The following is a 25,193-nucleotide window of genomic DNA, read 5'->3' on the forward strand; positions in this document are numbered from 1 at the left end:
TTGGGAGAGTTGGGAATCCTGGGCACGGTCCCATCCCGGAGCCCACAGCCCCCCCCCCCCCCCCCCCCCCCCCCCCCCCCACTGAAACATATAAGTTATTCAGGGTTTGGACACACTAGAGGCAGGAAACATGTTCCTGATGTTGGGGGAGTCCAGAACCAGGGGCCACAGTTCAAGAATAAGGAGTAAGCCATTTAGAACGGAGACGAGGAAACACTTTTTCTCCCAGAGAGTGGTGAGTGTGTGGAATTCTCTGCCTCAGGTTCTCTGGATGCTTTCAAGGGAGAGCTAGATAGGGCTCTTAAAGTGCTGGAATTACTCAGTGGGTCAGGCAGCATCTGTGGAGAACGTGCATAGGTGAAGTTTCGGGTCCATGTTTTCCGGAGATGCCTCCTGACCCGTTGTGCTATTCCAGTACTTTGTATTTTAGACTTTAGAGAACGCAGCATGGAAATAGGCCCTTCGGCCCATCGGGTCCGCGCCTACCAGCGATCACCCCGTATACTAGCACTATCCTGTACACTCGGGACAATTTACAAATTTACCAAAGCCAATTAACCTACAAACCCGCACGTCTTTGGAGTGCCGGAGGCAACCGGAGCACCCGGAGAAAACCCACTTGGTCACAGGGAGAACGAACAAACTCCACACAGACAGGACCTGAGGTCGGGATCGAACCTGGGTCTCTGGAGCTGTGAGGCAGCAACTCTACCGCTGGCTAACAGTGCCAGAGAGCTGTGGCAGGAATGAGGTGACAACACGGACACTAACACTGAAGAAGGGTCTCGACCCGAAATGTCACCCATTCCTTCTCTCCAGAGATGCTGCCTGTCCCGCTGAGTCACTCCAGCTTTTTGCATCTATCCTCGGTTTAAACCAGCATCAGTTGTGCCTTCCTACACATAACTCTTTCAGCACAGGTTCTGCATCCCATTATGTTCGACACAAGGGAAGAGGTCCTGCTGTGAACAGACGTTTCCTGCATCATCTTCCTCAGAGAAAATAACACAGCGGCAACTGCACAGAGCTGGGGGTGGGAGAGGGGAGAGGGGAGGGGTGGGGGGAGGGGAAGTGGTAGTGAGAGCAGAGAGGTGGGGAGGGGGGAGAGCGGAGGGGAGAGGTGAGGGGAGGGGAGGGGGAGGGGGTGGGGGGGGCTGAGTGGGGTGGGGGGAGAGGAGGGAGAGCGGAATGGAGAGAGGGGTGGGGGAGGGGGGGCTGTGGGGGGTGGGGGGAGAGGAGGGAGAGCGGAATGGAGAGAGGTGGGGGGAGGGGGGAGGGAGAGGGGTGGGGGAGGGGGGTAACTCGTCTTTCAAGTGTTGCCGCAGCTGGGGTTTAAGATATGGTGCGGTCAATTGACTCAGCAAACTTCCACAAATAGCAATGAGATAATGTTTCTGTAACATCAGGCCAACCACAGACCGAGATGCGTGTGCACAGAAACACAGAAACATTGAAAATAGGTGCAGGAGTAGGCCATTCGGCCCTTCGAGCCAGCGCCACCATTCAATATGATCATGGCTGATCATCCAAAATCAGTCCCCTGTTCCTGCCTTCTCCCCATATCCCTTGATTCCGTTAGCCCTAAGAGCTAAATCTAATTCTCTCTTGAAAACATCCAGTGAATTGGCCTCCACTGCCTTCTGTGGCAGAGAATTCCACAGATTCACAACTCTCTGGTTGAAAACGTTTTTCCTCATCTCAGTCCTAAATGGACGACCCCTTATTCTTAAACTGTGTGACCCCTGGTCCTGGACTCCCCCAACATGGGGAACATTTTTCCTGCAGAGTGAATGTGGAGAGGATGCTTCTACTAGTGGGGGCTGACAATTGTTACTTCATCAATGTCTCACTCCCTGTGCCGTTCTGTTTGACCACATCCAGCAGTCTTTGTTTAGTTTGGTTTAGAGATACAGCATGGAAACAAGCCCTTCGGCCCACCGAGTCCATGCCGACCAGCGATCACCTCGTACACTAGCACTATCCTACACACACTAGGGACAATTTACAATTTATAGAATTAACCTACAAACCTGGCGGTAAACACAAAATGCTGGAGTAACTCAGCGGGTGAGGCAGCATCTATGGAGAGAAGGAATAGGCAACGTTTCGGGTCGAGACCCTTCGTCAGACCCTGAAGAAGGGTCTCGACCCGAAACGTTGCCTATTCCTTCGCTCCATAGATGCCGCCTCACCCGCTGAGTTCCTCCAGCATTTTTGTCTACCTTCGATTTTTCCAGCATCTGCAGTTCTTCCTTAAACGACCAACAAACCTGCATTTCTTTAGAGTGTGGGAGGAAACCTGAGCACCCGGAGAAAATCCACACAGTCACGGTGGGGAACGTACAAACTCCGTACAGACAGCACCCGTAGTCAGGAAAGAACCCGGGTCTTTGACACTGTGAGAGGATGGTTCAGTTACCTGACAACAGCTGGAAAGAAACTGGCCCTGCCTGTGGGTGACTTTAATTCTCCCTGCATTGACAGGGATCTCGCGGAGTTTAGACAGGGCGGAAGTTGTAAGGTGCCCCCTCGAGTTTCTTGAAACAGTGCGATGAGAGTGTGGACCAAGGTGGACCTTTGTTGGCAGACAAACCTTGCTTTGTGACTGGGATTTGAGAGAGAGCACAGTTTGGGAACAGTGATCACAACTCATAAGGTCATAAGTGAAAGGAGCAGAATTAGGCCATTCGGCCCATCAAGTCTACGCCGCCATTCAATCATGACTGATCAATCTCTCCCTCCTAACCCCATTCTTCTGCCTTCTCCCCATATCCCCTGACACCCATACTAATCAAGAATCTATCTATCTCTGCCTTTAAAATATCCATTGACTTGGCCTCCACAGCCGTCTGTGGCAAAGAATTCCACAGATTCACCACCCTCTGACGAAAGAAATTCCTCCTCATCTCCTTCCTAACGGAACATCCTTTAATTCTGAGGCGGTGACCTCTAGTCCTAGACTCTCCCACTAGTGGAAACATCCTCTCCACATCCACTCTATCCAAGCCTTTCACTATTCGGTAAGTTTCAATGAGGTCCCCTACATTCATTCTTCTAAACTCCAGCGAGTACAGGCCCAGTGCCAACAGACTCCTCAAGTTTTAAGATAGTTATGATTGAGGATAGGTCTGGAACTCAGGGCAAAACGTTAAATACGGGGAAGGCAATGACAACATCATTCAGCAGGAGCGGGTGAGATTGGGATAACATGGAACTAGTGTGAACGGGTGATCGATAGTTGGTGTGGACTCCGTAGGCCGAAGGGCCCGTTTCCATGCTATACCTGTGAACCAAACGTGTCCACCATGTATAATTGTAAATTGTCCCAAGTTCAATCAATTCAATCATTCAGTTTTATTCGTCACATTGCACATAAAGTCCAAGTGAAATGAATTTGTGTGTGTAGGATAGTGTTAATGTGCAGGGATCGCTGGTCGGTGTTAGCTCAGTGGGCCGAAGGGCCTGTTTCCACACTGTATCCCTCAACTGAACTCAACGAAAGTCTGAAGAAGGGTCTCGACCCGAAACATCACCAATTCCTTCTCTCCAGAGATGCTGCCTGTCCCGCTGAGTTACTCCAGCATTTTGTGTCGATTATTGGTTGCAAGATCTTCCTGGAGGTGAATGTGACATGCCTGTACTGTAATATTCAACGTACACATGTGTCTCACTCAGGAATGCAGCAGGTTAAACGCTCCACACTTGTTTGGACACATTTAATTCCTCTTTATATCAGGAGATACAAGAAAATGCAGATGCTGGTTTGCAGAAAAGAGTCATAGAGTGTTACAGTGTGGAAACAGACCCTTCAGCCCAACTTGCCCACACCGGCCAACAATGTCCCAGCTACCCAAGCCCCACTTGCCTGCACTTGGTTCATATCCCTCCAAACCTGTCCTATCCATGTACCTGTCCAACTGTTTCTTATACGTTGGGATAGTCCCAGCCTCAACTCCCTCCTCTGGAAGCTTGTTCCAAACTCCTACCACCCTTTGTGTGAAAAAGTCTCTCCTCAGATTCCTATTAAATCTTTTTCCCCTCACCTTGAACCCATGTCCTCTGGTCCTCGATTCCCCTACTCTGGGCAAGAGACTCCGTGCATCTACCCAATCTATTCCTCTCACAATTTTGTACACCTCTACAAGATCTCCCCTCATCCTCCTGCGCTCCATGGAATAGAGACCCAGCCTCCTCAACCTGGGTTGAGCAGTGGCCATTTTGTGCATACCTCTGTTCTGAGATGGTGCCTGTCCCGCTGAGTAACTCCAGCTTTGTGAGTCTCTCTAAACTAAACCCCTCCTCAGATATGGTGCCCAAACCTGCTCCCACCATACTCGAAATATGGTCAGATTCATAATGCTGAATAAGGCGGTCTTATGAAGCCTCGTTTCGAATCCGACCTTTCTTTCCTGGGCCTGCTCCATGGCCAGAGTGAGTCCCACTGCAAATTGGAGGAGTAGCACCTCATATTTCGTTGGGTAGTTTACACCCCAGCGGTATGAACGTTGACTTCTCCAATTTCAGGTAGTTCCTGCTTTCTCCCTCCTTCCCCTCCCCTTCCCAGCTCTCCCACAGCCCACTGTCTCCGGCTCTTCCTTTCTTCTTCCCGCCCTCCCCCCATCACCCCCACATCAGTCTGAAGAAGGGTCTCGACCCGAAACGTCGCCTATTCATTCGCTCCATAGATGCTGCTGGGGTAGAGGCGGGAGACAGAGATGGGGGGGGGGAGGCGGGAAGAAGAAAGGAAGATGCGGAGACAGTGGGCTGTGGGAGAGCTGGGAAGGGGAGGGGAAGGAGGGAGAAAGCAGGGACCACCTGAAATTGGAGGTCAATGTTCATACCGCTGGGGTGTAAACTGCCAAACGAAATATGAGGTGTTGCTCCTCCAATTCGCGGTGGGACTCACTCTGGCCATGGAGGAGGCCCGGGACAGAAAGGTCGGATTGGGAATGATGCTTCATAAGGCCGCATTATTCAGCATTATAAATCTGACCACATTTCGAGTATGGTTCTCACTGAAGCTTGGTGCAGCCAACACCAAGGCTCGGTGGGGGAGGGCCACAGTCTAGGGACCTCCCGCTGCTGTACATGGGGGGCACGGGATGGTGGAGACGCCCCTCAAATTAAGGGAAGGTATCCCACGCCAGGGGGCCACATGAGTGGCACGGGTGGGGGACATTTTCGTGGAATTTAAAAGATGTATAAACTGTATTGAATAATTGTATAGCCTCCAAACATGTCGGAGGAATCTTTCGCACGGTACATGAATTGTATATATTTATCAATTGAATATTTGTCTATTTTGAAATTAAAAAATTTTGAGTCTGGTTTCTCCAGCATTTTTGTCCGACCAGCGATTGGTTTTACAACGGCGGGGACTCACTCAGAATGATGACGACTGTCTTCATGAGGTTCATCATGGTCTCCTTGTGCCTGGAGTGGAGCGTGTGTTGGGACATCCTCTGCACCTGGTGCTGGACATAGTAGAAGATGCGCAGGTAGACCAGCAACATGACGCAGAAGATGAGCAGGTTGGAGATGGCCCAGAAGACCAGGTAGCTACGGCTGTAGAGAGGGGCCATGCGGGAGCAAGTGGCCAGGTCGCACACGCAGTTCCAGCCCATCTGGGGGATGAGGCCCATGAGGATGGCCGTGACCCAGATGCAGACGATGAGGAACGTTACCCGCTGGTTGCTCATGTTGCTGTGTAGCTGCATCTGGAAGACGGTCTGGTGTCGCTCCACGGCCACCGCCAGCAGGTTGGCCACCGAGGCGGTCAGGCTGGTGTCAATGAGGCCCTGTCGGAGGAACCAGGTGTGGACGGTCAGCTGGGTGGTGCGGGGCCCTGTGTGGAACATCAGGTAGGTGTAGGCCAGCCCCGAGAAGAGATCGGTGGCCGCCAAGTTGGCCAGAAGGTAGAAGATAGGCTGGTGGAATCGGCGGTTCAGGACGATGGCTACAATGACCAGCGAGTTGGCCAGGATGACAATGACACACACCAACAGCCCCAGGGTGACCACCAGCACGTCCTTCGTCTGCCAATAATGGCTCAGATCCTTGCCCACGTAGTTGTAGAAGAAGGGGATGGTCTCGTTGTCGTAGCAGTGCCCCATCTCTCCGCCCCTCAGCTGTGCTCACTGGCCACCTGGAATAAAAGCAAGTTCAGTAACAGCAGCAAACAATGAAGATTGTTCCCGATGTTGGGGAAGTCCAGAACTAGGGGTCACAGTTTAAGGACAAGGGGGAAATCTTTTAGGACCGAGATGAGAAAAACATTTTTCACACAGAGAGTGGTGAATCTGTGGAATTCTCTGCCACAGAAGGTAGTTGAGGCCACAGTTCATAGGCTATATTTAAGAGGTAGTTAGATGTGGCCCTTGTGGCTAAAGGGATCAGGGGGTATGGAGAGAAGGCAGGTACAGGATACTGAGTTGGATGATCAGCCATGATCATATTGAATGGCGGTGCAGGCTCGAAGGACCGAATGGCCTACTCCTGCACCTATTTTCTACGTTTCTATGTTAAACGTTGCCTCAACTACCTCCTCCGGCAGCTTGTTCCATACACCCACCACCCTTTGTGTGAAAAAGTTTCCCCTCAGATTCCGATTAAATCTTTTCCCCTTCACCTTAAACCTATGTCCTCTGGTCCTCGATTCTCATACTCTGGCCGAGAGACTCTGTGTCCACCTGATCTAATAGATCGGGAGCAATGGGTCAGGTAGACGCACAGAGTCTCTTGCCCAGAGTAGGGGAATCGAGGACTAGAGGACATGGGTTCAAGGTGAAGAGGAAAAGATTTAATAGGAATCTGAGGGGTAACTTTTCACACAAAGGGTGGTGGGTGTATGGAACAAGCTGCCAGAGGAGGTAGTTGAGGCTGGGACTATTCCAACTTTTAAGAAACAGTTGGACAGGTACATGGATAGGACGGGTTTGGGGGGATATGGGCCAAACGCGGGCAGATGGGACAAGTGTGTAAGAAAGAACTGCAAATGCTGGTAAGATCGAAGGTAGACACAAAATGCTGGAGAAACTCAACGGGTGAGGCAGCATCTTTGGAGAGAAGGAATTGCCGAATTTTTGGGTCAATAGACAAAAGGTGCAGGAGTAGGCCATTCGGCCCTTCGAGCCAGCACTGCCATTCAATGTGATCATGGCTGACCCTTCTTCCAACATCGAGACCCTTCTTCAAACATGGCCAATTCCTTCTCGCTACAGATGCTGCCTCACCCGCTGAGTTACTCCAGCATGTTGTGTCTATCGCCAGGTGGGACTAGTATGGCTGGGACATGTTGGGCGGTGTGGGCCGAGTGGCCTGTTTCCACACTCGATGGTGTGTGATTGCTCTGTGATATCGCTCTGCGCTGCTGCAGACTACACTGCAACCTTTGCACCAGGCCGCTCGCTGCGTTGGGGCCCAGCGTTGCAGTTACAGCTGTCTGGGTCATCGCCGTACACTGCTTCCTCTGTGAGCTTCACCCCTGCCAGGAATTTCATTGCACCCTGGAGAATGCACTAATCTGATGGGTTTGGAATTCCTGTTCCACGAGTGGATAAGGCAACACTGTCAGGGCCTCAGACCAACCGCCTGCTTCCTGCGCCCATCTTGTAAAACTCCTGCCCCTGGGCCCAGGCCTGTCAGCTCTCTCTTTAACTCTCTCTCTCTCTGTGTTTTATTGCATTTCTGTTTGTACAACGCAGGGTGCAGCCGGTCAATAATTAAATCTGAAAAGTCTCCGCAGAGTAAGAGTCCTTGTAGAAATCACCCCTGGTGAGTGGAGCTGTGTGTGTGTGTGTGTGTGTGTGTGTGTGTGTGTGTGTGTGTGTGTGTATCTTTGTGTGTGTGTGTGTGTGTGTGTGTGTGTGTGTGTGTGTGTGTGTGTGTGTGTGTGTGTGTGTGTGTGTGTGCACTGTGATGGAGAACAGTGGCCATGGATACGTGGCCGCGAGGTTTACATTCACTGGTGCTGTCCCCGTGCTGCTGGTATGCTTTCTCAACCTCCCCTCCCTCTCCGCAGTGATCATCGCGTCTCAACAAAGGCCCGCTAGAGACCAAGAACGAAATCGTTCACCGAGACACCACTGCTCTCCCGATCTATACGCTCTCGGACGCGGACGAGCGAGAAGAACGTCCCGCTCATCTCACGAATCGACTTTCTAACCGGAGCTATCCAAATGCCACCTTCTTTCTCTCTCTCCCTCACACCCTTTCATCCTTCTCCCTTCCTCCTCTCTCTCCCCCCCTCCCGGTAAGCTCTCTCTCTCTCTCTCCCTCTCTCTGTGTGCCTGCTCCCCACACTGGTGCTGCAAGCTGTGGGACAGGGATGTCCGTTGGGTGGGGGAGTGTGGACACAGGGAGAGAGGGAGGGGGGGGGGGGAAGTCAGCCCCAGGCAGCGGGGTGAGGTGTGTGTGTGTGTGTGTCCACAGCAGCCTGCAATGTCCAGCCAGCCCCCTCCTGCGTCTCTGAGCCCCGGTGACTTGGCTCCCTCCCTCCCTCCCTCCCAGCCCGACACTGCTGGGGGTGGGGGGTTATATCTAGGCGCTGCTCCAGGAGCCAGCCACCTAAGGGTCTCAACCCGAAACGTCACCTATTCCTTCGCTCCATAGATGCTGCCTGACCCTCTGATTTCCTCCAGCATTTTTGTCCACCTTCAATTTTTCCAGCATCTGCAGTTCCTTCTTAAACATAGCAATCTGAGGGGTAACTTTTTCACACAGGTGGGTGTATGGAACGAGCTGCCGGAGGAGGTAGTTGAGTCTGGGACTATCCCAACATTTAAGAAACAGTTATAGCCCTGTCCCACGGTACGAGTTCATTCCAAGAGCTCTCCCGAGTTTAAAAAAAATCAAACTCGCGGTAAGCACGGAGAATGAACGTAGCGGGTACGTTGGAGCTCGGGGACGTCTCGTAGCGGCTCGTAACGCTAACGGCAGGTACTCGGGAAGACTCGCTAACGGCAGGTAAGCACGGGAAGACTCGTGAAGATTTTTCAACATGTTGAAAAATGTCCACGAGAGCCCCGAGTACCGACGAGTGGCCATTACCGTAAATCTCCGAGTTCGAATCAGGGCAAACTCGGGGAGAGCTCTTGGAATGAACTCGTACCGTGGGACAGGGCTTTTAGACAGGTACATGGATAGGACAGGTTTGGAAGGATATGGACCAAGCGCTGGCAGGTGGGACTAGTGTAGCTGGGACATGTTGGCCGGCGTGGGCAAGTTGGGTCGAAGGGCCTGTTTCTACACTGTATCATCCTATGACTATCTAACAATAAACTCTTCAACTGCTCTGATTCCAGGCAGCGGGGTGAGGTGTGTGTATGTGTGTGTGTGTCCATAGCAGCCTGCCAGCTTTTTCCAAACAAGTTTCCCACCTTAACTAAAGAGGGGATGTGAGGATGTGAAGTACAGGATGTTTAATGAAACAGGAGGAAATGGGTGTGTGGTGACCCTGGATGGGGGGGGGGGGGGGAGGTTGACAAATAAAGCTGATGGATTGGGGCTGAAAATAGAAACAAAAGAACTTGCTACAGGGAGCAAATCAAGAGCTTGTAAACCTATTAAGAACATCAAAGCTCAACTGACGTGTGCAGGAAGGAACTGCAGATGCTGGCTTCAACCGAAGATAGACTCAAAGTGCTGGAGTAACTCAGCGGGACAGGCAGCATCTCTGGAGAGTTGGAATGGGTGACGTTTTGGGTCGAGACCCTTCTTCAGGGTTCAAAGCTCAACTGATGGTTAACTGAGGTTAAAGGGGCAAATTGCTGACAGTGTAACAGAGATGCAGATGGAGTCAGAGTGGTATCAGGGCCTATCGGAGGAGGCAGGCCCTCATGCCTGTCTGCTTCAAAGGGATCTTGATTTGGGGCCCTCTAAAATTGAGGGGCCTCTAACATTGAAATAGGCCTGGGCGTCAGTTCATCTATGAGGGGGCATGGGTGGTATTACAGGAACGAAACCAGCATCTGTAATTTAGATCAGGACATTGTAACAGTCTGAAGCTGTATTGTCTGGGGAGTGGGAAAATAAGGGAGAGAGGCCAGTGGATGAACATGCACCAGGGAAACAGAGTCGGCAGGGTGGCGCAGCGGTAGAGTTGCTGCCTTACAGCACCAGAGACCCAGGTTCCATCCTGACTTCGGGCGCTGTCTGTACAGAGTTTGCACGTTCTCCCCGTGACCGCGTGGATTTTCTCTGGGTGCTCCGGTTTCCTCCCACACTCCAAAGATGTGCAGGTCGCTAGGACAGGTGTGTAGGATAGTGCTAGTGTACGGGGATCGCTGGTCGGTGCGGACTCGGTGGGCCGAAGGGCCTGTTTCCGCGCTGTATCTCTAAACTAAACTATGCTGAACACAGGAGATGTTCAAACTGCTGATTCAGGGATAGTTTCATCCGAGTTGTTACCAGAGAGCGGTCCTGACCTCCCATCTACCTCATTGGAGACCCTCGGATTATCTTTAATCAGTCTTCACTGGACTTTATCTTGCACTAAACATTATCCCCTTTATCCTGTATCTGTACACTGTGGACGGCTCGATTGTAATCATGTATTGTCTTTCTGCTGACTGCATAGCACGCAACAAAAAAGCTTTTCACTGTACCTCGGTACACGTGGCAATAAAGAAAGCCAAGCTAAGGCCAAACTAAAGCCAGCTCATAACAAGGTTTGTAGAGTAATCGGCTTGGTGTAAATGTAAAATTGTCCCTAGTGTGTGTGTGTGTGTGTGTGTGTGTGTGTGTGTGTGTGTGTGTGTGTGTGTGTGTGTGTGTGTGTGTGTGTGTGTGTGTGTGTGTGTTGTTAATGTGCGGGGATCGCTGGTCGGCACGGACTCGGTGGGCCGAAGGGCCTGTTTCTGTGCTGTGTCTCTAAACTAAACAAAATCCAACACACATAAAATGTTAAAACAGAAGCTGTACTGGAATTGTAGAACTGTTATGTCATTCTTCCTTTTTTTGTACAATTGCTTCTAATAAAAATAAAGATTTAAAAAAAAACGAAACCCAACACAGCCGGAATGTGTCCCAATTAAAAACAGATTGAGTAAGAGGTGCAATCTGTGGTGAATAAGTGAGGTCAAAGATAACGCTGAGTAGGCTGTGCAAGGCAGCCGGGCTGCTGGCTGGCCGGAAGGTATAAATAGCGGTGAAAATAGAGATTGAAGCCAACAGGAAACGAAGAAAGGGCAAATCTTTGTTTTGCACCTGCACTCCTCCGCAACTAGCTCACGGATACAGATGCCCTCGTTTGACATATTGTAAAACTACCGATTACAAGAGATGTGGTATGCAGCAGTACTATACCTACCGCCTGTTCTATCACTCCTTCACTTACCACTCTGCAACATCATACAAACTTATTCCACCTTGGACTAGCTTCCCTCCTCTAACAAAGAAACGTTAAAAGTCTGAAGAAGGGTCTCGACCCGAAACGTCACCCATTCCTTCTCTCCAGAGATGCTGCCTGTCACACTGAGTTACTCCAGCCTTTTGTGTCTATCTCCGGTTTAAACCAGCATCAGCAGTCCCTTCCTCCACAAAGAAACATTAATGCTTCTTTCCCTTCCGCAGATGCTGCCCGACCTGCTGAGTCTCTGCAACATTTTCTCGTTTTATATGATCATTAAAGTAATTTTATTACTTTTTGTGCCTGAAAAGACCTTTGAGTCAGGCATTGACTTTGTTTAAGAAGGAACTGCAGATGCTGGAAAATCGAAGGTAGACAAAAATGCTGGAGAAACTCAGCGGGTGAGGCAGCATCTATGCAAAATTGCCCCTAGTGTGTGGGATAGAACTAGTGTACAGGTGATCGATGGTCAGCGTGGACGCGATGGGCCGAAGGGCCTGTTTCCATGCTGTATCTCAAAACCAAAATTCACAAATTTCCCGACCTCAATCTGAAGGACCCAGCCACTCAGTTGATATATTCAAACTGGATTTTCATAAAATCATTTCCATTTAATCGGACTGATGGTGTATTAACCAATGCTTAAAACAGAACAAGTTGAACAAACATAGATTACACACGCCTTGCTCAAAAATAACACCAGCTTTCTAGTTCTCCCTCAGGCCAATCTCAATGAATATAACTGAAGTAAAAGCTTTCACAATGAAACCAATTCTTTAGTTGATAGTGTGTAAGAAGGAACTGCAGATGCTGCTGGATAGGATGGGGGGAGAAGGTGGATAAGCCTCTCGCATTTAGACAAAAATGCAGGAGAAACTCAGCGGGTGAGGCAGCATCTATGGAGCGAAGGAAATAGGCAACGTTTCGAGCCAAAATCCTTCTTCAGACAAGACACTATCTAGTTTGATATTCATCGTTCAACTAACACAGAAAATATTTTCCAATGATCTATCCGTTTGTTGCGTTTACTTTAGACTTTAGAGATACAGGGTGAAAATAGGCCCTTCGGCCCACCGAGTCCGTGCCGACCAGCGATCACCCCGTACACAAACACCACCCTACACACACTAGAGACAATTTACAATTTTTACCAAAGCCAATTAACCTGATTTATAGAAGCAAATGAATCTACAAACCCGCACATCTTTGGAGTGTTGGGAGGAGACAGGAGTAACTGGAGAAAACCCAGAGAACAGTACAAACTCCGTACAGACAGCACCTGTAGTCAGGATCGAACCTGGGTCCCTGGCGCTGTGAGGCAACAACTCAACCCGCTGTGCCACCGACGTGCGGCCCAGTGTACATATGAGCATCGGGCCTACTTCCCCACACTGCATCTCTAACCTAAACTAAACTGAGGCAATGCAGTCGACGGGAGGCCCCGACACTGGGTGAATATCAAGAACATCAGAGGAAGAGGACTGAACTTTGGTGCCTTCCCCCACAGTGGGAAACTTTGATTCTGCTGTGTGGGGATGTTTTATGTTGGACTCTATCGTGTTTTGTGTTCTTTATTTTATTTATATGGCTGTATGGTGACCACACATTTCACTGTACCAACTGGCACATGTGACAAATAAATGCAACTTGTATCTTGGATTTCAGTAAGGCCCTTGACAAGGTCTCATGTGGGAGAACCATCCAAAGGCTTGGAGCCGTGGGATTCAGGGCAAGTTGGTAAATTGGATCCAAAGTTAGCTTGGTCTAGGTGGCCGTGGTGATCGGCGATGGTGGGTAGTTTAACTAGCAGCGTATGGACCCCACTAGATAGACACAAAATGCTGGAGTAACTCAGCGGGGTAGGCAGCATCTCTGGTTAGAAGGAAGGGGTGATGTTTCGGGTCAGGACACTCCTTCACTGATTAGGGATGATCAGCCATGATCACATTGAATGGCGGTGCTGGATCGAAGGGCCGAATGGCCTACTCCTGCACCTACTGTCTATTGCCTATTCAGACCCGTCTTTAATTTTAAATTAAAGAATTTTTAATTTTATATACAGGCATAAATATATAAATTAAATAATTAAAATGTTTGTATACAGGCAGCATCTCTGGATGGAAGGAATGGGTGACGTTTCGGGTCAAACGCCTCTGGAGTTTGCACACAGCCAAACTGTTTACAAGAAACACACTTTGCTTCTTGTAAGCAGTTTCTTGTAAAGCAGGTTTGCAGCCAGCTCTCGCTAATCCGCGCAACACCCTCGACTTCTTCAGAAGAAGTCTCGACCCGAAGCGTGTGAGAATCCCCAGGGCATACAGCATAAGCAGAGACTCAGAGCCATCAGTTCAATGTCCGGGCCACACACACACACACACACACACACACACACACTCCTTCATCGTGATGTGACCTGAGTTGTAGCGAACTCTCTCTCTGCCACTCTCTCTGCAGTCCCTGTCCGCTCGGACAGTCAGAGAGCCGTCTACACTCGTACCAGAGTCCAGGTCACTCCCGTGGTGAACGTCCCCACAAACACCAGATAATCTTGCTTATGGTTTAACACCACAGAGTCGACATCTCCCTTCTCTCCCCCACTCTCCCCGCAGCTGAATGAGCTGCTTGTGCATTCTTCCCAGCTCTGACAAAGGTTCTACCACCTTTAGTTGAGAGATACAGCACGGAAACAGGCCCTTCGGCCCACCCAGTCCGGGCCGACCAGCGGTCCCCGCACACTAGCACTATCCTACACACACTAGGGTCAATTTACAATTATGCCACAGCCCATTAACCTGCAAACCTGTGCGTCTTTGGAATGTGGGAGGAAACCGGAGCACCCGGAGAAAACGCACGCAGGTCACGGGGAGAACGTGCAAACTCCGTACAGACAGCACCCACGGTCAGGATCGAACCTGGGTCTCTGGCGCTGTGAGGCAGCAACTCTACCGCTGCGCTATCTGTAACATGAACTGCTTCTTTTCCCTCAGACGTGTCCTGAATGATTTCCAGCATTTTCCGTTATTATAGACGACCCAAGGGCTCAAAGTGCTGGACTAACTCAGCGGGTCAGGCAGCATCTCTGAAGAACAAGGATCAGTGACATTTTGGGTGCATGTTCTTCAGAAATGCTGCCTGGCCCGCTGAGTTACTCCACCACTTTGTATCCTTTTGTGTATTAACCAGCGCCTGCAGTTTCTACATTTTGAAGTGGTGCAAGCCTGCCTGAACAAATGCAACATGTCTGCTGATTCCTGCCATGCCTGTCCTCAGCTAAAGGTCTAGACACACTAGATGCAGGAAAAAATGTTCCCGATGTTGGGGGAGTCCAGAACCAGGGGCCACAGTCTAAGAATAAAGGGCAACCCATTTAAAACTGAGATGAGAAAAAACTTTTTCACCCAGAGAATCGGCCATGATCAAATAGTGGAGCAGACTCGATGGGCCAAACGGCCTTATTCTGCTCCCATGTCTTGTGGTTTAAGGCTTGAGTTGACCCCTGGCACCAAGTCTGCCAGCCGCTCCAGCCATTCCTCGGGCCCTTTGCCTGGCTGGGCGCCAGCTAAAGTAGCGCAGCGGTAGAGTTATTGCCTCACAGCGCTAGAGACCCGGGTTCCGTCCTGACCTCAGGTGCTGTCTGTTTGGAGTTTGCACCATCTCCCTGTGACCGCGTGGGCTTTCTCCGGGTGCTCCGGTTTCCTCCCACATCCCAAAGACGTGCAGGTTTGTAACTTAATTGGCTTCGGTTAAATTGTCCCGAATATGTAGGATAGAACTAATGTACGAGGGTGATTGTTGGTCAGCATGGACGCGGTTGGCTGAAGGGCCTGTTTGCTCGCTGTATCTCTAAACTAAGCCAAACGAAGCCAAGCTATGTCAAGCCAAACTAGGCCATTCAAAGCCAAACTAACCCAAACTGCCTGAGGGGTGCTGACCCGAAACGTCACCAATCCATGTTCTCCAAAGATGCTGCCAGACCTGCTGAGTTACTCCAGCATTTTGTGTCATTTCGTGTAAATCAGCATCTGCAGTTCTGTGTGTCTACAACTCAACCACCGACTGACAGGCCTTTGCTGTCCAGGAGTCAGGCTCGGCTGTTGCCTGGTTACGGGACGGGCCCAACGCTGCCAACAATCCACCTGCCACTGTGAACAGACCAGAGGGACATGGTGCTGGAATATGATCACAGACATGCACACGCACACGTGCACATGCGCACATTGACAGACACACACACACACACACTGACAGATACACACACGCGTACACACACACACACACACGTACAGACACGTAAAAACACATGCGTAAACACACGTACACACACATACATACACGTACACGCACGCACACGTACAAGAGCGCACACTGACAGACACACACACGTACGCACACACACACACACACACACTGACAGACACACACACATGTACACACACGCGCACACTGACTCACACACGTGCACACAGACAGACGGACACACAGCGACGCATGTACACAGGCACACACAGAAACACATTCACTGACACACAGACACACACACCGACGCATGTACACACGCATACACAGAAACACACACACATACAGACACAGACGCATGTACACACGCACACACACAGAAACAAACACACACGCACACAGACACACGCACACAGACACACGCACACAGACACACACACACACAGACACACGCACACAGACACACACACACAGACACACACACACACAGACACACGCACACAGACACACACACACAGACACACATAAACACACACGCACACAGACACACACACACACACACACACAGACACACACACATAAACACACACATACACACAGACACACACACAGACACAGACACAGACACACACATACACACACCGGCCACCCTCACTTTACCTCACTGGGGGAAAACGTCACGATTCCTTTCGAAAACGACAGCTGTTTAACATCTGGCTGTAGAGGTGAAGGGCAGCTCAGAAAGCAGTGCCATCAATGGAATCCTCACCACCTTCGGCCCCATCTCGCCATCTAACAATCATCTCAAATATACATTGTGGTTTTGTTGGACACACCCTGAAGCAAACATTCAGGGAACTGCATCCAATCCCTGACACGGGATTGAAGTTTGAACGTCAGAGAATGATCTCGAAACTAAAAAACAAACTGGCCATTTGGAACACAGACCACAAATCTTATTTTAAAAACTCACACACACACACGGACACAAAACGCTGGAGTAACCCAGAGGGTCAGGAGGCATCTCTGGAGAACATGGATATGTGACTTATCTTCTCCAGTCCGAAGGAGGGTCCTGACCCAAAGTATCAAGACTTGAAACGTCACCTATTCCTTTTCTCCAGAGATGCTGCCTGACCCGCTGAGTTACTCCAGCATTTTGAGTCTATTCTCAAAATATCACCAATCCATGATCTCCAGAGATGCTGCCTGAACCACTGGGTTACAGACAGGTTAGGACAGGTTTGGAGTGATGTGGGCCAAACGCAGGCAAGTGGGACTAGTGTAGCTAGGACATGTTGGCCGGTATGGGCAAGTTGGGCCGAAGGGCCTGTTTCCACACTATGACTCTATGACTCTTTAAATTGATGGCAGGACAGGGAGGAGCTGCTGAATACAACGTTAGTTAAAGATGGAAGTCCAGTCATACAGGTATTTATAGGTCTCTATCCGATCGCAACAGTGCCTGTTCCTAGTTGGTGAGTAACAGCCACACAAAACTGCCTCAAATTACACACCGCGCGGCTAACCAAGTCACGAACAACTGACCAAATGCTCAGAAGAATCACCGCCAACTGCAGAACAAGCAGCCAACACAATCAAAGACTTGTCCCACCCCAGTCATTCCTTCCTCTCCCTGCTCCCGTCCGACAGAAGTCAAGTCAAGTCAAGTCAATTTTATTTCTATAGCACATTTAAAAACAACTCTCATTGACCAAAGTGCTTTACATTAGTGCAGGTACTAACGTGCTACATACAGTGGTACATAGATCAACAATACATACTTAAATACACACATACAGCGCTCCCTCAGAAGACCTCAAGAAAGGCTTGTGAGTAGAAATAAGTCTTAAGTATAGACTTAAAAGAGTTGATGGAGGGGGCAGTTCTGATGGGAGGTGAGATGCTGTTCCATTGTCTAGGTGCTGCAACCGCAAAAGCCCCTGAGCTTATGCCTAGACCGCGGGATGGTCAATAGTCCCAAGTCGGCCGACCTGAGGGACCTGGAGTGGTATGGTGGGTTAGCAGATTTCTGATGTAGGTGGGGGCAAGCCCGTTAAGGGCTTTGTATACATAAAGGAGGAGCTTGAAACCAGAAGGTACACAAAAATGCTGGAGAAACTCAGCGGGTGCAGCAGCATCTATGGAGCGAAGGAAATAGGCAACGTTTCGGGACGAAACCCTTCTTCAGACTTGAAACCAGACTCAGGAACAGCTTCTTCCCCTCTGTATCAGGCTTCTGAATGGCCCTTCCATAAACTAGAGAGATTTTTATTGTCATACTAGACCAAGTGCAGACCCGTTGGGTCTGTTCCCCCAACGCACGGCGACACACACACACACACACACAGTTTTACTAGATATACGATGTCCCAGATAGTGCAATGACATTGTCCCGTTTCCACTGTGACCACAGTTTGCTGCATGTCTCACAGTCGGTGGAAATGTCCTTGCTCCACCACTGCCTCACAGCACCAGGGGACTTGAGCTCCCATCCTGCTTGCCTCCCCCTCCCCCGTGACTTTTCCCCGGGCGCTCCAGTTTCCTCCCACACGTGCTGAGAAGTTAACTGGTTTCATTAAATAGTCCCGTGCTTAGGCAGTGTGAGTGAATTTGTGGTGGAGCCGATGGGAGTGTGTGTGTGAGAGAGAAGTGACAGGTGGAAGAAAGGGATTTGACCCAGCAAAGCTCTTCAGGTATTTTCCAAATTTCAATGAGATCTCTCATTCTAAATACAATAAGAAGGAACTGCAGACGTTGGTCTATACCAAATAAAGATACAGAGTGCTGGATTAATTCAGCGGGTCAGGCAGCATCTCTGGTGGAAATAGATAGGTGACTTTTCAGGTGGCGCAGCGGTAGAGTTGCTGCCTCACAGCGCCAGAGACCCGGGTTCCATCCCGACTACTGGTGCTGTCTGTACGGAGTTTGTACGTTCTACCCGTGACTTACGTGGGTTCCCCCGAGTTCTCTGGTTTCCTCCCATATCCAAAGACGTGCAGGTGTGTCCGTTAGTTAATTTTATCATTATGACTTTTTTGCATATATGTATCATTCAATTGTTCCATATCTCTCTTTATCACCATCTATATCGCTCATTTCCCTCTCCCCTGACTGTCAGTCTGAATTCACCTATTCCTTTTCACCAGCGATGCTGACCTACTGAGTTACTCCAGCTTGTTGCATCTATCCGGTTTAAACCAGCATCTGCAGTTCCTTGCTACACTTAATTCGAGTGATGCAGCGTGGAAACAGGCCTTTTCAACTTGTCCACACAGACCAACATGCCCCAACACTAGTCCCACCTGCCTACATTTGTCTTGTATCCCTCTAAACCTGTCACTATCCATGTACCTGCCCAAGTGTTTCTTATGTTTAAGATGGAACTGCAGATGCTGGATAATTGAAGGTAGACAAAAATGCTGGAGGAACTCAGCGGGTGAGGCAGCATCTATGGAGCGAAGGAAATAGTCAACGTTTCGAGCCGAAACCTGTCAGTCTGAAGAAGGGTTTCGGCCTGAAACGTTGCCTATTTCCTTCGCTCCACATATGTTTCTTATGATAGTCCCTGCCTCAACTACCTCCTTTGGTAGTTCATCCCATATTGTGTAAAAACACTCAGGTTCACACCTTAAACCTATGTTCTCTGGTTCGTGATTTCCCAACTCTGGGCAAAGACTATGTATTTACCCAATCTATTCCTCCCGTAATTTTGCACACCTCTATAAGATCACCCCTCACTCATCCTTTTGCAAGCAATAACGTCCTTGCCTACTCAAACTCTCCCTATAGCTCAGGCCCTCGAGCCCTGGCAACATCCTTGTAACTCTTTCCTGCACCCTTTCTAGCTTGACAATATCCTTCCTATAACTTGGTGACCTAAACTCATCACAATACTCTTAATACGCCGTCACCAACGTCTGATACAACTGTAACTTGACCTCCCGACGTCTATAAATACTCTGATTGATTAGCCTTCTGTTAATTGCCCGTGTGTAGGGAGTGGGTGGGAAAGTGGGGATAATATAATCAAGAGTGTTTTGTCATAAGTCTCAGACAGAGCAATAAAAATCTTACATGCAGCAACACAGAATATGTAAACATGTTGCTCTGTAAACAAAAAAAACTATATACACACATGTATATATATATATACATATACATATACACACACACACACACACATATATATATATACACACACGTATATAAAACATACATATATATCTGAAGAAGGGTCTCGACCCGAAACGTCGCCTATTTCCTTCGCTCCAAAGATGCTGCCTCACCCACTGAGTTTCTCCAGCATTTTTGTCTACCGTATATATATATATGTGTGTGTGCGTGTGCGTGTGCGTGTGTGTGTGTGTGTGTGTGTATGTGTGTGTGTGTATGTGTATGTGTGTGTGTGTGTAAGAAAGAACTGCAGATGCTGATTTAATTCGAAGGTGGACACAAAATGCTGGAGTAACTCAGCGGGACAGGCAGCATCTCTAGAGAGAAGGAATGGGCGACGTTTCGGCTCGAGACCCTTCTTCAGACTGAAGGGTCTCGACCCCAACTTCGCCTATATATATATATATATACACACACATACAATATATACACACAATATACACACACACACACTATACATACACACTATACACAAACACCCTAAACACACACACACTATATACACACACTATACACACACACACACTATATATACACACACACACACACACTATATACACACACTATGCACACACACACACTATACACACACACACTATATATACACACACACTTACACACTATATACACACACACACACACACTATACACACTATACACACACACACACTATACACACACACACACACACACTATATACACACACACTATGCACACACACACACAACGAGACACACACCACACTAAGAGACACACACACTGAGACACACACACACGAGACACACACACACACGAGACACCCACACACACGATAGAGACACACACACGATAGACACAACACACGAGACACACAACACACACGAGAGAGACACACACACTAGACACAACACCACACCCACGAGTACACACACCACACACTAGATACACACACTATACACACACACTATACACACACACACACTATATATACACACACACACTATATATACACACACACTATACACACACTATACACACACACACACTATACACACACACACACTATACACACACACAATGAAAACCAATGCTCCCACATCTATGCAGTTGAGAGCCCATTTGCAGGCTGTAGAGTTTAATCGCCTGATGCCTGTGGGGATGAACATACATGTCACTAATATGAATGGGTGATGGATGGTTTGCATGGGGTTGTTGGGCCGAAGGGCCCGTTTCCACGCTGTACGTCTGAACAAAACTAAAACTTTTTTACTGCTGCGTACAAATCCTCTCATAATAAAGGCCAAGGTAATGTCCGTTGATAATGTCCCGGTGCTCATTTACATTGGTATACAGTGACATGTGCACTAGAACATAGACTCCTCTTAATATTAACGGGAAGCAAACGCACTCACTCAACAGATACTTCCCTGTGTACCAAAGTGGACTCGCTGGACAAGACATTGATGAGACCACACTGGAATATGGTGTGCTAGACAGGGTGAAGGAAAGGTTCACAAGGCTGGTGCCAAAAATGGAGGACTTGTAAATGTGCCTGCAAAACTGAACAAGTGTTTCATTGTTCCAGTTCTTATGAAAAATAAAAGCACAGTGGCACAGCTGGTAGATCAGCGTCAGGGACCCAGGTTCGATCCTGACCTCCGGTGCTGTCTGTGTGGAGTTTGCATGTTCTCCCTGTGACCGCGTGGCTTTCCTCCGGGTGCTCCGGTTTCCTCCCACATCCCAAAGACTTACGGGTTTTGGAGTTAATTGGCCCTCTGTAAATTGCCCCCTAGTGTGTAAGGAGTGGATGAGAAAGTGGGATAACACTGGTGTGAACGGATCGATGGTCAGAGTGAACCCAGTGGACCAAGGGGTGTAGGAAAGAACTGCAGATGCTGGTTTAAATCGAAGGTGGACAGAAAATGCTGGAGTAACTCAGCGGGACAGGCAGCATCTCTGGAGAGAAGGAATGGGTGTCGTTTCGGGTCGAGACCCTTCTTCAGACTGATGTCAGGGGAGGGGGCGGGACAGAGATAGAATGTAGTCGGAGACAGTAAGACTAGTGGGAGAACTGGGAAGGGGGAGGAGATGGAGAGAGAGGGAAAGCAAGGGCTATTTGAAGTTAGAGAATTCAATGTTCATACCGCTGAGGTGTAAACTATCCAAGCGAAATATGAGGTGCTGATCCTCCAATTTGCGCTGGGCCTCACTCTGACAATGGAGGAGGCCCAGGACAGAAAGGTCAATTTGGGAATGGGAATGGGAGTTAAAGTGCTGGGCAACCGGGAGATCAGGTTGGTTAAGGCGGGCCTGTCGAGTGGGCCTGTTTCCACGTTGTAACTCTAAACTAGGCAAAACATGCTTGATGTCTTCCCTTGTTCCCTTGGTTATAAGAAGAGACTGGATAGGCTGGGATTCATCTCATTTAGTTTAGTTCAGAGATAGTTTTAAGATACAGTGCGGAAACAGGCCCTTCGGCCCACCGAGTCCGCACCGACCATCGATCCCCGTACACTAGCACTCTCTTACGCACACTAGGGACAACTTACAATTTACAGAAGCCAATTAACCTACAAAACCTGCACGTCTTTGGAGTGTGGGAGGAAACCGGAGCACCTGGAGAAAACCCACGCAGGTCACGGGGAAAACGTACAAACTCCGTACAGACAACACCCGCAGTCAGGATCGAACATGGTTCCCTGGCGTCGTAAAGGGCCTGTCCCACTTGGCAATTTTTTCGGCGACTGCCGGCATCATTGACTGACGTATCAGGTCGGCGAAAAATTTGCGGTGTGATGACATATGACGCGTGGTGTTTCTTCAAACGCCTCAACATTTTTTTTGTCGCCGCTGGATTTTGAAATGTTCAAAATCTTTTGGCGACACTGATATGATGCCGTCAGTTGCCGAAAAATCATCAAGTGGGACAGGCCCTTCAGGCAGCAACTCTACATCAACTCTAACACAGTGAGGCAACTCATTACTCAACCGATCATGATGCTGCTGCAACCTCTGACTTGCATCTACACTGTCTGTAATACCACCCACTTTTGTCTGCAGGTGTTATGCTTTTCCCCCCCTGTGATCAAACCTGTAATGCCCCTGTCCCACTTAGGAAACCTCTGGAGACTTTGCGCCCCACCCAACGTTTCCGTGCGGTTCCCGGAGGTTGCAGGTGGTTGCCGGAGGTTGCAGGTAGTGGAAGCAGATAGGGAGACTGACAAAAACCTCCGGGAACCTCCGGGAACTGCACGGAAACCTTGGGCGTGGCCCAAAGTCTCCAGAGGTTTCCGTTCAGGTTTCCTAAGTGGGACAGGGGCTTAACTCTTTGATCTTGATCATCTCTCCGCCTGCACCTTCCTCCTTTCCTTTCTTCAGAGATCTAACGGGTTTTAATCCCTTCACTGTTTCTCTGGTCTACCTTTCCTTTCATTGACAATTCCTCGTTCCTCTTTTGCCGAGATCCAAAATGCTCCCTGTCCTGGGATCGCCTGCTATTCCTGCCAACTTTATAAGCCGGTGCAGGAAGGAACTGCGGATGTTGATTTACACTGAAGATTAGACACAAAAATCTGGAGTAACTCAGCGGGACAGGCTGCATCTCTGGAGAGATTGATCCCCGGGATGGCGGGACTGTCATATGAGGAAAGATTGAAAAGACTAGGCTTGTATTCACTGGAGTTTAGAAGGATGAGGGGGATCTTTTAGAAACATATAAAATTATAAAAGGACTGGACAAGCTAGATGCAGGAAAAATGTTCCCAATGTTGGGCGAGTCCAGAACCAGGGGCCACAGTCTTAGAATAAAGGGGAGGTCATTTAAGACTGAGGTGAGAAAAAACTTTTTCACCCAGATTTGTGAATTTGTGGAATTCCCTGCCACAGAGGGCAGTGGAGGCCAAGTCACTGGATGGATTTAAGAGAGTTAGATAGAGCTCTAGGGGCTAGTGGAATCAAGGGATATGGGGAGAAGGCAGGCACGGGTTATTGATTGGGGACGATCAGCCATGATCACAATGAATGGCGGTGCTGGCTCGAAGGGCCGAATGGCCTCCTCCTGCACCTATTTTCTATGTTTCTATGAGAGAAGGGTTGGGTGATGTTTCCGGTCGAGACCCTTCTTCAGACTGAGAGTCAGGGGAGAGGGAGTCTAGAGATAAGGAAGGCTAAGGTGTGAAACGACAGGGCAAAGCAGATGCTGATAAGGAAATGCAGTGGGAAGGAACTGCGGATGCTGATTTAAACCGAAGATGGACACCAAACGTTGGGAGCAACTCAGCGGGTCAGACATCATCTTGGAGAAAAGGAATGGGTGATGTTTTGGGTCGAAACCCTTTCTTACAGTCTGAGACCCTTCTTCAGTGAGTAAGAATGGTCTTGCCCCTTCATACCACTGGAGGGGTTGTAAGCCGCCCAAGCAAAATACGAGGTGCTGTTCCTCCATTTTGCGTTGGCAAGGGCCTCACTCTGACAGTGGAGAAGGCCCGTATATTTTATAACTTTAGAAGCCTCTTCCTTTAACAACTGTATCCTTATTTGTTTGGTCAACCAAGGATGAATCACTTTTCCTGGAACGTTTAAAGGAATGCATTTTCTTTGCAACCTCGGCATAATTTCTTTAAACTCTAAGCACCATTTATCTCCCATCAGACAAGGAACAGAATAAGTTCCCCCCAATCAACCACTTCCAGTTCTCTGTTCATACTTTGAACTTTGTTTTATATTAAAGAACTAGCTTCACATTAAAACCACAATGGTTTCAAGCTCAGGACAGCACAGCAGTAGAGTTGCTGCCTCACAGCGCTAGAGACCACGGTTCGATCCTGACTACGGGTGCTGTCTGTACGGAGTTTGTACGCTGACCTGCCAAAGACAGGCAGGTTTGTTTGTTTAATTGGCTTCAGTAAAATTTATAAATTGTGCGTGGTGTGTCGGATAGCGCCAGTGCACAGGGTGATCACTGGTCAACCTAGACTCGCTGGGCCGAAGGGCCTGTTTCCACGCTGTATCGCTGAAACCAAACTAAAATAAATCAGGAACTGATTATCCAATTTAAAGAAGGGTCCCGATCCGAAACATTGCCTATCCATGTTCTCCGGAGATGCTGCCTGACCCGCTGAGTTACTCCAGCACTGTGTGTGTGTGTGTGTGTGTCTTTGTTTTACTGACAGACCATCCCTAACTTCCACATGTTTAAGTTGCGTAGTTAAAGGTTAATCACCCAAGGACGACAAACATCCTTCCCTCAAGAACGTTGTGAGAGAGATGTTTTTCTAACACTCAAACCACATCAAGGTCATCGTTACCAACTCCAACTTTGTAAATGCACATTTAGTTTATTTTTCTTTTAGAGATACAGCGCGGAAACAGGCCCTTTCGGCCCACCGGGTCCGCGCCGACCAGCGATAACCACACACATTAACACTATCCTATACTCCACACCCGTTCCTGCCAA

General features: G+C 49.0%; 1 protein-coding gene across 3 annotated transcripts in view; it reads right to left on the reverse strand.

Annotated features, from left to right (window-relative positions):
* The window catches only part of lpar2 (lysophosphatidic acid receptor 2), a 47,747-nt gene that overhangs the window by 9,209 nt on the left and 13,345 nt on the right, over positions 1 to 25,193 (reverse strand). Inside the window, exons 1-2 of one of the 3 annotated variants that reach the window (XM_033050875.1) lie at positions 16,244 to 16,371; positions 5,384 to 6,145 (exon numbers count right to left, since the gene is read on the reverse strand). In XM_033050875.1, coding sequence (XP_032906766.1) covers positions 5,384 to 6,113 — 730 coding nt within the window. In that variant the 5' untranslated portion in view covers positions 6,114 to 6,145; positions 16,244 to 16,371. Of the gene's footprint in view, positions 1 to 5,383; positions 6,146 to 10,604; positions 10,626 to 16,243; positions 16,372 to 25,193 lie in introns of those variants that run through there. The other 2 variants (XM_033050876.1, XM_033050874.1) reach the window with 2 other exon arrangements.

This window comes from Amblyraja radiata, chromosome 35 (genome assembly GCF_010909765.2).
Source record: "Amblyraja radiata isolate CabotCenter1 chromosome 35, sAmbRad1.1.pri, whole genome shotgun sequence".
In the NCBI taxonomy this organism is placed as follows: domain Eukaryota; kingdom Metazoa; phylum Chordata; class Chondrichthyes; order Rajiformes; family Rajidae; genus Amblyraja; species Amblyraja radiata.